General features: G+C 40.2%; 3 protein-coding genes across 6 annotated transcripts in view; all 3 read left to right on the forward strand.

Annotated features, from left to right (window-relative positions):
• LOC114511481 (zinc finger protein 345-like) overlaps positions 1–12,555 on the forward strand; it is a 447,937-nt gene that overhangs the window by 118,193 nt on the left and 317,189 nt on the right. The gene's annotated exons all lie outside the window — the stretch shown is intronic.
• LOC114511525 (zinc finger protein 345-like) overlaps positions 1–12,555 on the forward strand; it is a 101,211-nt gene that overhangs the window by 57,945 nt on the left and 30,711 nt on the right. The gene's annotated exons all lie outside the window — the stretch shown is intronic.
• LOC114510807 (zinc finger and SCAN domain-containing protein 4-like) lies at positions 857–11,195 on the forward strand. Its single transcript, XM_028529287.2, has 4 exons — positions 857–1,060; positions 8,915–9,418; positions 9,931–10,096; positions 10,189–11,195. Exons 2-4 carry the CDS (start codon positions 9,023–9,025, stop codon positions 10,932–10,934), a joined length of 1,308 nt encoding a protein of 435 aa, XP_028385088.1. The 5' UTR covers positions 857–1,060; positions 8,915–9,022; the 3' UTR covers positions 10,935–11,195.

Raw genomic sequence — 12,555 nt, forward strand, 5'->3', positions numbered from 1 at the left:
TCCCAGAAGTGGTTTGAGTTCTGGCAGAGCGACCCTGGAAGTTGTTGGGGAGCTTCTAGGACAGGAGGGACATGGTCAGCCTTGGTTCTAATAGGGTCCCTGTGAAGGCTGCTATGAGAATGGGCTGAAGACTGGCAGGAGGAGGGGAGCCCAGTCAGGAACTGACCTCAATAATCTGGGGAGGGTAGATGGGGGGGACTAAAAAGTGATTTGATTCTGGATATTACTTGAACGTAAAGGACAGACAGATATTGTTTGGACTGCTCCCCAAGCACCTTCCCTCAAAAAATCCCACTCCATCTGCTTCCCCAACTCTCCCTGGTCCTCTGTAGGCTGGTCCCTCACTCCACAATGAGTCAGGGAACAAAGTGCTTAGTCTCCCTTGTGTGAGTACAGGAGACCCCCTCCCAGCCAGATTTTCAAACTAGGAGCCTCTCACCATTGAAACCCCTTCCTCTCCCTCAGTCCTCACAAGTCTATCAAACATCATGTGTTTCTCAATATAAAATAAGCACCAGCATCTCCCTTCCTCCGGTAAGGATCCTAGTCGCAGCCCCTGTGGTCTCCTTGCTGGACTTGGAACCCTCTGCTTGAGTCCCAGGGCCCCTCTGACTCATTGGCACAGGAGGAGAGAACAGTCCTACACTTGTGATCCCCAAATCTCTTAAAATTAGCAAGTTCGTAAGACTCATTTATGACACAACTTGACTAGAGTTTATGTGAGACTAATGTTAACCTTTGCATTCTGCCTTAGAGTTAATGTTGTTAGATTTCACAGTAAGATGTCAGTGTGATTGATGATGGCCTCTGGCTCCCCCACCCAGGGGATTATGCTCTATTGCAGTAGTTTTGAGAGAGCTGGAGGGTGAAGTTGCCTTCAGGGATGCATTACTGGGCAGATTTTATCCAATTATGTCTTTGATCTCATGACTGACCCAGTCTCTTTATAAAAGGGAGGAACCTTGGGAAAGGATACCATATGAGCCAGTGCAGCCAGCCAGTCAGCACCTCAGCCTTTGGGCCAGGATTACTCAGTTGGAAGTTCAGTCTTCTTGAGGCGGTGAGTTTCTGGAAAGGAAAGAAAATTTCTAATTGTGTATGTCTGCGGGTGAGAGTGCATGCATATGTATATAGGCTTAGCTACGAGGAGAGAGTTTCTACATACAAAGATTTGGGGTCTCTCAGGCATGGGGGGTCTATTGTGGCTACTGCTCTAGCTGTGCAAAATCTGGCCCAATTGCAGGAGACATCTCCTTGAGAAGCCTTGTCTGCGTGGCTATGTTGTCAGGTTAATTGCATCTTTCTAGGAATTCATTTTTAAGGCATCTTGGGAAAGGGTGGTATGGGTAGAACTTGACATTGAAAGCGTGGCTGTCGGATATTTAGCGGATATATACTGAGTGCTTCCCATGTGCCAGCAAATAAATGTTAACTCTGAGCTGCTGTGGCAACTCTGGAAGTTAGTGGCATTGGAGATCAGAGCCCCCATGATACAGATGGGGACCTGATGGGTAATGCGCCTGGGGTCACACAGCTTGTAAATGTTGGACTCCAGGTTAAGGAGACTGACAATCTGCTTTTTTGTTTGTTTGTTTGTTTGTTTTGTTTTGTTTTGTACTGAGATGTAACTAGCATATAATATTCTACCAGCTTCAGGTATACAATACAATGACTCTTTCTTTATAATATATTGCAAAATGATCACCATACTAAGTCTAGTTAACATCTGTTAGCACACATAGTTACAAAATGTTGTTTTCTTGTGATGGGAACTTTTTTTTTTAATTTTATTCATTTATTTTTAGAGAGGGAAGGGAGGGAGTTGGAGAGAGAGAGACATCAATGTGCGGTTGCTGGAGGTTATGGCCTGCAACCCAGGAATGTACTCTGGCTGGGAATCGAACCTGGGACACTTTGGTTCCCAGCCCGTGCTCAACCCTCTGAGCTACGCCAGCCAGGGCTGGGGACTTTTATTATACAGTCTGATCTTAAATTCCAGCTGTGTCTGTGTGGAATTAAATGCATGTCCGCAAGTGTGACCACGTGGTCTGTGTGTGCCTGGAGGCAGTCTAGAAAGAAAATCTGTGGGAGACTGAGAAGAAGGGCAGGGCATGGATCCTACAGGAGAGAGACAGAGACCAAGACAGACAGTTTACCTGGATATGAGAACTGGCCACAACACCTCAGAGGGAGATGGAGGGGTGAGAAGGTGGGCTGGCGTGGCCCTAAGGGACCAGGTTGGGTTTGGCATTCTTCTCTGAGAGGAAGAGTGATGCAAGCAGGGATTAAAGTGAAATGTGACCTAAACAGGTTATAGTTTTGAGTTGGCTGGAAGCTTTGTGATAAACGGATTAGGGGAAGACAAAAGTGTTTTCTTCTTGAGGTTTTTTACTAGTTACCTATTGCCTCAATAAATAATGAGATCATGGTAGGTAATCTGATCAAATGGTCACTTGAGAATGACACAAAGATGTCATGACATTGACTAACAGAAACTAATTACGTGGGGTTTTATGTGACCACGTATCAATGCCTCCCAACACCCATATTTTGCAATTTTGTGGCATGAAACTTATAAAAAATACAAATCTTTGAAATGTTAACTATATTTAAAATGGGAAAAGGACACAAAAATAGAGAGGTGATATAGAGAAGGGATTAAATCTTTTATCCATTTGACATCCCAGATGATATGCCTACCATTGCCCAGGTAATATAATCTGTGGTCAGAAATCAATATAAATTAATATGGAGCAATGCAAACTCAATTTCATCTCTGCTGGATCCTACACACCTGGAAAAACGACAGGGATTAAAAACAGAGGGACACCAAACTGTAACTTTGGTGAATGCAGTTAAGCAAGGAGAAATGTTTTTCACAAGGAAAGGTAATTGATGGTGGAAAAAAAGAAAATCAGTGAAGAGAAAATTTCCTATGGAATGTGTCACTGGACCGACACAGCTGGTCATGCAGGCACCCGTGTTTGACGTAGGCATTTCCAACACAGGAGGAGACCATTTGTATGGATTCCAGCCTGCCTCTTCCCTTTCATTCACTTTGTTTTTCAGCTTTTCCTAACATTTTGTTTTCTTACAATAACTTAAAGTATATTTGTACAAGATCATTGCCTTCATTCAATCACATCGTGTCCAGTTGCAAGTTAAGACCCCATTTAGTATTTGCAATTGGACATTTTTTAAATGAAAAACACATAACAGAAACAAACTTGCATAGATGCAGAGAACAAATTTGTGGTTGCCAAATGGGAGGGAGTTGGGGGATGGGTGAAAAAGGTAAAGGGATTAAGTAGTAAAATTGGGATGTTACAAAATACCCATATTTTGCCATATATGATGTGCAATTTTTTGCTCAAGTTTTTGAGGGAAAAATAAGGATTTGCATTATACATGGGTAGTATTCTGTATCTATATAAATGTTTTTAATTCTTTTATTTATGCTGATGCATTAAAAGTAACTCTAGAAAGCAATAATGATATGTGTATGCAAAATAATACCCTGGAATATGATCATCGGTTTTGTTTCTAAATGTAAATAAATAATTGAATTAAAAACTTAAAAGTTTTTTTTCTGAAAGTTTGGGCCCAAAACATGGGTGCACATTATATACAGGAATGCATTATATATGGCAAAATACTGTAGTCACAGGGGTGTAAAGTACAGCATTCAGAATATAGTCTATAATACTGTAATAACTATGTGTGGAACCAGGTGGGTATTTGGCTTATCAGGGGAATCACTTCCTAAGATATAAAAATGCCTAATCACTATGCTATACACCTGAAATTAATGTAATATTGAATGTCAACTGTCCTTGAAATAGAAAAAATTTTAAATAAAATAAAATTGAGCATTTTTATTGAAGTATAATGCACATAACAAAAAATTTAAAACTAAAAGTATATATAGCTTGGTAGCTTTGTATAGAGAAACACTCCTGCATAACTACCTTTGAAGTCAGAGAGATAGACAATTGCCAACTAAAAAACAGGAAGTACGGCACCCCAGGAAAACTGGGATGGGGTCCTCCTATGGAGCCTTCTGTATATGTACCTCTCCTGGTTTCCACTGTTGTCTCCAAAATGCAACATCTTAAATAATATTGATAATATTTGTATGCTTTTGAAACAGCATAAATAGGACTAAACAAAAGGTTTTTGTTTGGTGTCTGGATTATTTCATTCAACATTTTGATGTGTGATTAAGCCATCTTATTGCATGACACAGTTCATTTTCATTGCTGTCAAACATGCTTCTGTATGAGTTAATTATGATCTATCCCATTTAATGTTGGGCATTTAGGAGGTTGCAACGTGGGAGTATTGTACATTATGATGATTTAAACATCCTTTTTTATGTCTTCAATGTACATGAATACATTTTTCTGTTGAGTATATGCCCAGGAGTAAAATTGATGAGTCACAGGGAATGCATAAATACAAATTTAGATGATTCCGGTCAAAACCTTTCTACAGTGGATACCCACCAACAATGACTGAGACCTCCAGGTACTTCAGACATGCCGATACCTAATCTATTTGATTTTAGTCACTCTGGCAGGTATTTTGTAGCATGATATTGTAGTTTTATTTGCATTTCTGGGATCGTTAGTGAGGTTGAACTTCTTTTTACTTGTTCATTAATCCACTTCCTTCTTATTTTAATTTTTTATTTTGAGAGTACGTTTATTAAAGCTGAGGACAGTGAAACAAAGGGCTTAGGGTAGAAGAAGCAACAGGAGAGATGCTAGGTGGTGCTTTGCTTTGGCTCTCTAGAAATGTTACAGGAATAGGAGAACATGAGCCAGGGTGGGGCTGCTGTTAGCTCACTGAAAAGTCAGAAAAGGGAGGCCTTGGAGATGGTACAGAGGGTTAGCCCTAGACAAGCTGCTGCTGCCCACTGCTCTGCTAGTTGCAAGTCTCAGGGGGAACCTTAGAGCTTAGGGAGGAAATATAAAGATGCACACCTGAGGAAGAAAGGCATGGGCGTGCTCCAGAGAGAGCCCACCTCAGTCCACTTTTGATAAGTACTTTTGACAATTTTTCTATTAAGCAGTCCTTTATTTAATTGATTTGAAGGAGTTCTGTATAAACTCATCTAGTGTTTTGTGTACTACTGAAAATTTTTTCTCCTATGCTGTGCTTAATCTTATAAATTATTTTTATTTTTATTTATTTATTTAGAGAGAAGGGAAGGGAGAAAGAAAAGAGAGAAAAATCCATGCAAGAGAAAAATATCAATCAGCTGATTCTTGTATATACCCTAGTCAGGACTGGATCCATAACCTAGGCATGTGCCCTGACTGGGAGTTGAGCCAGTGACCTTTTACATTGTGAAACAATGCCCGACCAACTGAGCCACATGGGTCAGGATGTACTTCATCTTTTCGATGAATGAATGACTCTACTTGGTAAACAGAAATCTTCATTTTAAAGTAGTCCAGTATATCAGTCTTCCTTTGTGCTGAGTTCTTTCTCTCATCTTAAAGATATCTTTTCTATTATAAGTTCTTAAATGTGTTCTTCTATGTGGTGTTCTAGATGCTTTATTATTTTATATTTCATTTTTTATTTTGCTGCTGTTGTTTTATATTTCTGAGGTGTTTCTTTTTAATCCACCTAAGAACTAATTTATGTAAATGGTATAAGGTAGGGGTCAGGATTAACTTTCCCCTTTATGGATAGTGAGTTGACCTAATACCATTCATTGAGGAAAAAAAATTTTCCCCTTTGGAATACACTTCCCTGTCATGTTTCCCAGAAAGCAGGTACCTATAGATGTTGATCCATAACAACACAACATTCTGTTCTATTGCTTTTTGTGTCTTAATGATCACAGTTTTAATGAATATAGTCTTTTAATCCATTTTGCTTTCAGGTTAAGTGCATCTTGAAAAATTCTTCTTCAGATTTGTCTTGGTTATTTTTAGCCCCTTTATGTCTATATAATTTTGAGGTTAGCTTGTTGTTTATTACATACACACACACACACACACACTTGGTGGATTTTCACTGGGATAGCATTAAGTTTATAAAGCAATTTAGGAAAAATTAAGGTTTTTTTAAATAATACTGAGTCTTCCAACCTGTGAACATGTCTATCCTTTATATATATGTACATGATATTTATTGATTCCTTAGTGCAGGTGGCTGGGAACCAGAAGTCTTGGGGGAAGAGTGACTGGGTGCCTTGTACCCCTGGGCGCCCCTTTCTGGACCTTTTGCAGTTGGGTCTCAGAGGGGTGTGCAGGATGGCCCTGCCTGGACCCTGCCATTTGCGATGCCCATTTTTAAAAATAAATTTATTTTTAGAGAGAGAAGAAGGGAAGGAGAAGAGGAGAGAAACACATCAATATGTGATTACCTCTCACACACCCCACACTGGGGACCTGGCCTGCAATCCAGGGATATGTTCTGACTGGGAATTGAACCAGTGAACCTTTGGTTCACAGGCCAGCACTTGATCCACTGAACCACACCAGCCAGGGCTCCAGGGGCAATTTAGAATTCCGTATGCAGTATGATTCCACTGGTCAGTTTCACCAGAGGTTCAGCTTTTGGACAACATTTAGAAATTAAAGACTTTGAACCCTAGCTGGTGTGGCTCAGTGGACTGAGTGCCAGCTTGCAAACCAAAGGGTTGCCGGTTCAATTCCCAGTCTAGGGCACATGACTGGGTTGCAGGTCAGGTCCCCAGTTGAGGACGTGTGAGAGGCAACGGACTGATGTTTCTCTCCCTTTCTTTCTCCTTCCTCCTCTCTCTAAAAGTAAATAAATAAAATCTTTAAAAAAAGAAATTAAAGACTTTGAAAATTCCACTTAGAAACTGTTATTACTTGCTAATTTTAAAGGGTCTCCTTTAGACCCTACTCTAGCTGTGAAGAAGCCTAGAGAGCTCCGAGGGAAACCTAGGGCTGTTATGCAGAGTCTCTAAGCCTGAGCTGAGAAGCTCATCCTTTGACCAAAGGAGATTTTGGGATGAAGTGTCAGGATGGGGGGAGCTTGGTCTGTGGGTGCTGGTTTTAGGACACAAGTAAAGTAGAACTTTGAAGAAAAGAGAAAGACCTTCTGGACAGAGAGTATGGTATTCCTGAGACAGCGGGCCCTGGGGCCTGGAGAGGGGATGTGGCCTTATTCACAGTGAAGTGGAGGGAGAGGATCCGTTTGGCACCCAAACCTTGTTTTGTTGGTGCAAATCAGCCATTTCGCTTGGCACATTAAATGTGTTCACAATAGGGTAGTACCTCAAACAGTCTAATTCTAAAATACTTTCATTTTCCTAATTCAGTGTGGAAGGATCCTTGCTTTTCCTCTTGTGATAGCTCTTGTAAGTGGCAGGGTGAGCTACTTTATGTTTCTCTATTCTAAAGAACTAATCAAAATGGGAAATAATTTTTAGGTCAAAATATTTGAATATTTAATTTACCATTATACCACATATATTGCTTTTTAAAAAATATTTATATTTATATTTATTTTTAGAGAGAGGGGGAGAGAGAAAGAGAGGGAGAGAAACATCAATGTGTGGTTGCCCCTTGCACGCCCCCTACTGAGGACTTGGCCTGCAACCCAGGTATGTGCCCTGACTGGGAACTGAACTGGCAACCCTTTGGTTTGCAGGCTGGCGTTCAATCCACTGAGCCACACCATCAGGGCACATATATTGCTTTTAATAAACATTCAGATAAAGAACTTTTAAAAAATTCATAGATATTAATAAAAATCATTTAAATATGATAATTAGAAATAATATTTTTGTCTATTTGGGTTCAGGCCTCACATTTTTATTGGATTTCCTAAAAAATTGTATTTATTGAGAGAAGGAATGAGAGGGAGAAAGGGAGGGAGAGAAGCATCAATGTAAGAAACATCAGTTGGTTGCCTCTTGTACACACTCCAACAGGGTTTGAACCCACAACCCAGGCATGTGCCCTGACTGAGAACTGAACCTGCAACCTTTCACTTTGTGGGACTATACCCCAACAACTGAGCCACATCAGTCAAGGCTGGATTTTTTCTTAGATATTTGGTTAATGGTTATATAGTGGTAAAGTATTTTTGTTTTAATTTTCAGCTGCTTGTGTTATTGTACAATCCAATTGATTTTGGTATATTGGTCTTGTTTTATGTATCTTGCAAAAATTTACCTCATCTAATATTTGTAGAATATTTGGGACTTCTCTGTGAACAAAGTTAGGATATATATAAATAATGACATGCACTCACTCTCTTTCTCTCTCTCTTATATATATATATATATAAGCTGGTTACGGAGCAGTCCATTGTTGCATAGACTTGATAGGGGGCATCAGCTGTCTCTCAATCTTAAGGTGAAAACTTTTACATATAATTTTTGCTGCATTTTGTATACTTGATCACATTAATGAAATTCTCTTTATTTCTTGTCTACTAAGTATCTTTCATAATGAGCACTGACTTTTATTAAACATTTTAAAATTAAAAATTTAAATGTATCTAGGCATATGATTATAGTGGGGTTTTTTTTTCTATATTCCATTAATGTGGTAGGTCACATTGATTTTTAAATTTTAACTCTTCATTTAGAAAGTAAACCCTGGGTTTGACTTGCAAATAATTTGCTTTTGATTTTTACACCTACATTCATGACAAATTGGCCTATGGAGTTCCTTTCTTTAATGTATTGGCAAGGTTTTGTTATCAGGGAGCTGCTAACCTCCTTAACCAAAAGGGAAGTGTTTCCACTCTCTTTTTTTTTTTAAATGCTCTAGGAAAGTTTGCATAAAATTAGAAATCTTTCTTTTTTCTTCATTGTCTAGTAGAATTCATCTATGAGTTTATCTGGACCCAAACTTTTTTGTTTGTTTTTAAGTATCTCAGTGCTGTAATTAATAATACATCCTTTCTATCTCTCCAGCTTGCAGTGTTTAAGCATCTACCAGTTATTGAAACAAATCCCTAGAGTAAATAACTAAGAGGAGCTTGAACTCCTGAAGTTTAGTCTCTCTGAAAATTCGTGCTAAGAATGGCTTCATATCTCAGAAATTCCTATCAAGCTAAACCATCGAGGAATGATCACGAGTCAGAAAATCTAGAGAGTAAACCTAGCCAAGGACCTGCCATCCAGGAGGGAGAAGGGATCTCCACATTTCCAAGTACTGAGCTCAGCTTATTTCAAAATAGCAATAACATGTGTGCAAGGCAGGAACTGCAAAGACTCTATGAATTATTTCACTCATGGCTGCAGCCAGAAAAACACAGCAAGGATGAAATTATTTCTTGTTTGACGCTGGAACAGTTTATGATCAGTAGGCACTGCAGTGACAGGTCCATGTTGAAGGAGAAATGGGAAGCAAGTGGCAGAAACCTGGAGACATTCATGGAAAGCCTGAGTGATGATTGCCTGAAGCCCCCTGGCTTGGTGAGTGGAGGGTTCTGACCCCTGAGGTGAGGGGCTGAGGAAAAAAAGGAATAGTAGTCTATTGGGGGTGCCTGGAAGTAAAGAAAGAAGAGTAGACTCAGTTGCTAGTCCTCCCTTGGGAGGAGTAAAGGGAATCTTTACCATTCTAAGTGAACAAGGAAAAAATTCCATATTCATATATTCAGTGGGACATGTAAGAGCCAGTGTATTAATAGATACTCATTAATACTCTTTTAAGCTGGTGAAGTGGTAAGAGGGCTCATTAACAAAATCATATTTGAGCAGACACCTCAAGGATGAGAAATGACTTAACATGAACTAGTTCTTCCCTCAGAAGGATACACGAACAAGAAATTACCATGAATTTAAGGCCATCGGAGGTAAAAGGCAGGATAGTGGGCACAGGAGCATGCAGTAGAGGGATCTTGGGAAAGCCCAATGAGGGTAGGTTTTTCACATGTGTCTGTAGCTGAAGAGATCCAGATATGACAGTGATCAGGCTTTGTTTACAGGTCCATGTCCACATGCGGGGACAGGAAGCCCTCTTTTCTGACACTGTGCCCTTAAGAGAAGTCATTGTTCACTTTAAGAAACAATTGTCAGCAGAAACCCCAACAGTGGCAAATGTGGGAACACTCCCCTGGGCTGCCCAAGATGCTTCTCTGCAAAGAAGACAAGGTGAGTGAGGCGGGGCCCATGAACCAGAGGGCTGTTCTGTATAAACTCTTTCTTGGGTACAATTTCACTGAGTCATGTCTTTATTTTCACAGGAGATGAGGATAAAGAAAATGGTAGCAACATTTCTTTGAAAACTACTGAAGAAAATGTCAATATTACTAGTCAAGGCCATCAAACACCTCCCCTGCTCATTATCCAGGGAGAGAACTCTCCTGAGCCTGGCAGGGGAGATGTTTCTTTGGAGAATGTACTCAGCTCCAGAAGAGCAAGTCTAGGCACCTCCAGGTCCCAGGGAGGGTCCCCAAAAGAACCCTGTAATCAAGATGTTCTCATGGAGGTAAGACCAGCATTCCTCTCCAGGCTGTACCAGGTCACCCCTGAGCCCATTCCTACCCACCAGAGCAATGCTGGAAGCTCCACATGTGGGAGACCTAAAGAAAGATTCCAAAGAGCTCAAAGGTCATACCAATGTAAGAAGTGTCCCAAGATCTTTAGGTGTTTCTCTTGGTTAAAAGTCCATCTTAGAAGACACAATAATAAGAGGATATTTATTTGTGCCGTGTGTGACAAAGGCTTTTTCCAGGCCTCAGACCTACGCATGCATCAGAAGATTCATTTAGGAGAGAAGCCTTTCAGGTGCAGCACCTGTGCTAAGTCCTTCAGCTACAGAACCAACCTTCTGGCTCATGAGAGAATTCACACGGGAGAGAAGCCCTATGTGTGTTCTGTGTGCCAGAGATGCTTCCGCCAGTCATCCACCTACCACCGCCACCTGAGGATGCACCAGAGAACTGCCTTCAGACGTGTTTCCTCTATACCTGAAGCTTCCTCTATGTAATGAATATAAATATGTCTTCAAGTACGTATATTTCCATAGTACTTCTCTATTTAGAACATACTTTATAATTTCTCAATCATATATTCCATTCATTTTCTCCCTCTCTAAAATGTAAGTTTAAGGAAGGCAGGAAATTTCTGTTTTGTTCAGCAAAGTGTCTCAGGTGCCTACAAAGAGGCTGACACATTTTATTTTCTTAAATATTTTGTTTTTTTTTTATTTTTGGAGAGAGGGTAAGGAAAGGAGAGGGAGAGAAGTATCAATGTGTGGTTGCCTCTCAAGCACCCCCCGTACTGGGGTACTGGCCCACAACCCAGGCATGTGCCCTGAATGGGAATGCAACCGGTGACTCTTTGGTTCGCAGGCTGGCACTTAGTTCATTGAGCCACACCAGCCAGGGCTGGCTGACACATTTTAAATGACCAATAAATACCTGTTGAATAAATGAAAGTGTAATGTGTGTTTACTTTTTAAAATCCAGTAATGTGTCCCATGTGAGAAGACAATGAGCCCCAACACTAGGACACAAACCTACCTGCTACCCAGTCCTCTGTCAACACCCTTTACTTTCAAGTAGCCACAAGCACCTAAAAACATGGGGAGGGGAAGTGGGAAGCTGGGAATAGGCCTTAGCTCATGAAACAGAACCTTATATTCAAAGGATGTCATTGTTCCTTTGATTCACTGGAATATCAATAGCTAAATAGGACATAAATATGACTGGTAACTGGAAGTTGTAGAATGCTATTTGATGAACAAATATCATAAAAGTCCAATGTTTTCCACTCATTTGTTCCAAAGATGGCAGGTATAGGTGGTGAAGGAGTTTATTTATCCAACCAGTTTCAGTAAGCAGTTTGGAGAAAAAGAAAGGATTCTGTACAGCATACAGGCAAAAGCATGTGTGCTAGTTATTTGGAACCCAATTGTGAGTTGGTGTCCACTAGGAACTGGGGCTCAGTCCTACTGAGAGACTGGAAGTTGCCATGTAGGGATGGCTTAAATCATGGAAGAGGGCAATCTGCCAGGTAAATTGTGACATTTCTGTTTTCCTCTTTGCATCCATAGAAGGGAGGACTATCAGTTTGCAGATAAGGCTTCACTGTGTGGAGAAGCTGCCCTTGGCTTCTGGGGCTGTATTCAAATGTTTTACAGTATAAATGTTCTTTTTTTTTTCATTAATGTTTTTTCTTTTATTGATTCCAGAGATAGGGGAAAGGAGGAAGAGAAACATCAATGTGAGAAAGATCCATTGGTTCCCTCTTGCATGCTCCCTGACCGGGGAACAGGCCCATAACTCAGGCATGTGACCTGATCGGGAACTGAACTGGTGTCTTTTAGCTTTGCAGGATGATGACCAACCATCTGAGCCACACTGGCAAGGGCTTTTTCCATTTCTAAAATTTATTAATTTTCTTACTGAATTTATTGCAATGACTTTGGTTAATAAATTTATATAGGTTTCAGCTGTACAATTCTATAATACATCATCTGTATATTTCACATGTGCTCTGCCTCAGAACATTAGTCACTGTCCCATACCCAAACATAATTTGATAAGTTCCTCTCAGTTTGAGAAATATGATAGATTCCTCAAGGAATTTAATATATCTTAGCATAT

This window comes from Phyllostomus discolor, chromosome 12 (assembly GCF_004126475.2).
Source record: "Phyllostomus discolor isolate MPI-MPIP mPhyDis1 chromosome 12, mPhyDis1.pri.v3, whole genome shotgun sequence".
In the NCBI taxonomy this organism is placed as follows: domain Eukaryota; kingdom Metazoa; phylum Chordata; class Mammalia; order Chiroptera; family Phyllostomidae; genus Phyllostomus; species Phyllostomus discolor.

Coding starts and splice junctions, on each gene's coding strand:
- LOC114510807 (XM_028529287.2), top strand. CDS start 9,023: ATGGCTTCATATCTCAGAAATTCCTATCAAGCTAAACCATCGAGGAAT. Junction 9,419..9,930: donor GCCTGAAGCCCCCTGGCTTG/GTGAGTGGAGGG, acceptor CTTTGTTTACAG/GTCCATGTCCACATGCGGGG. Junction 10,097..10,188: donor TTCTCTGCAAAGAAGACAAG/GTGAGTGAGGCG, acceptor TTATTTTCACAG/GAGATGAGGATAAAGAAAAT.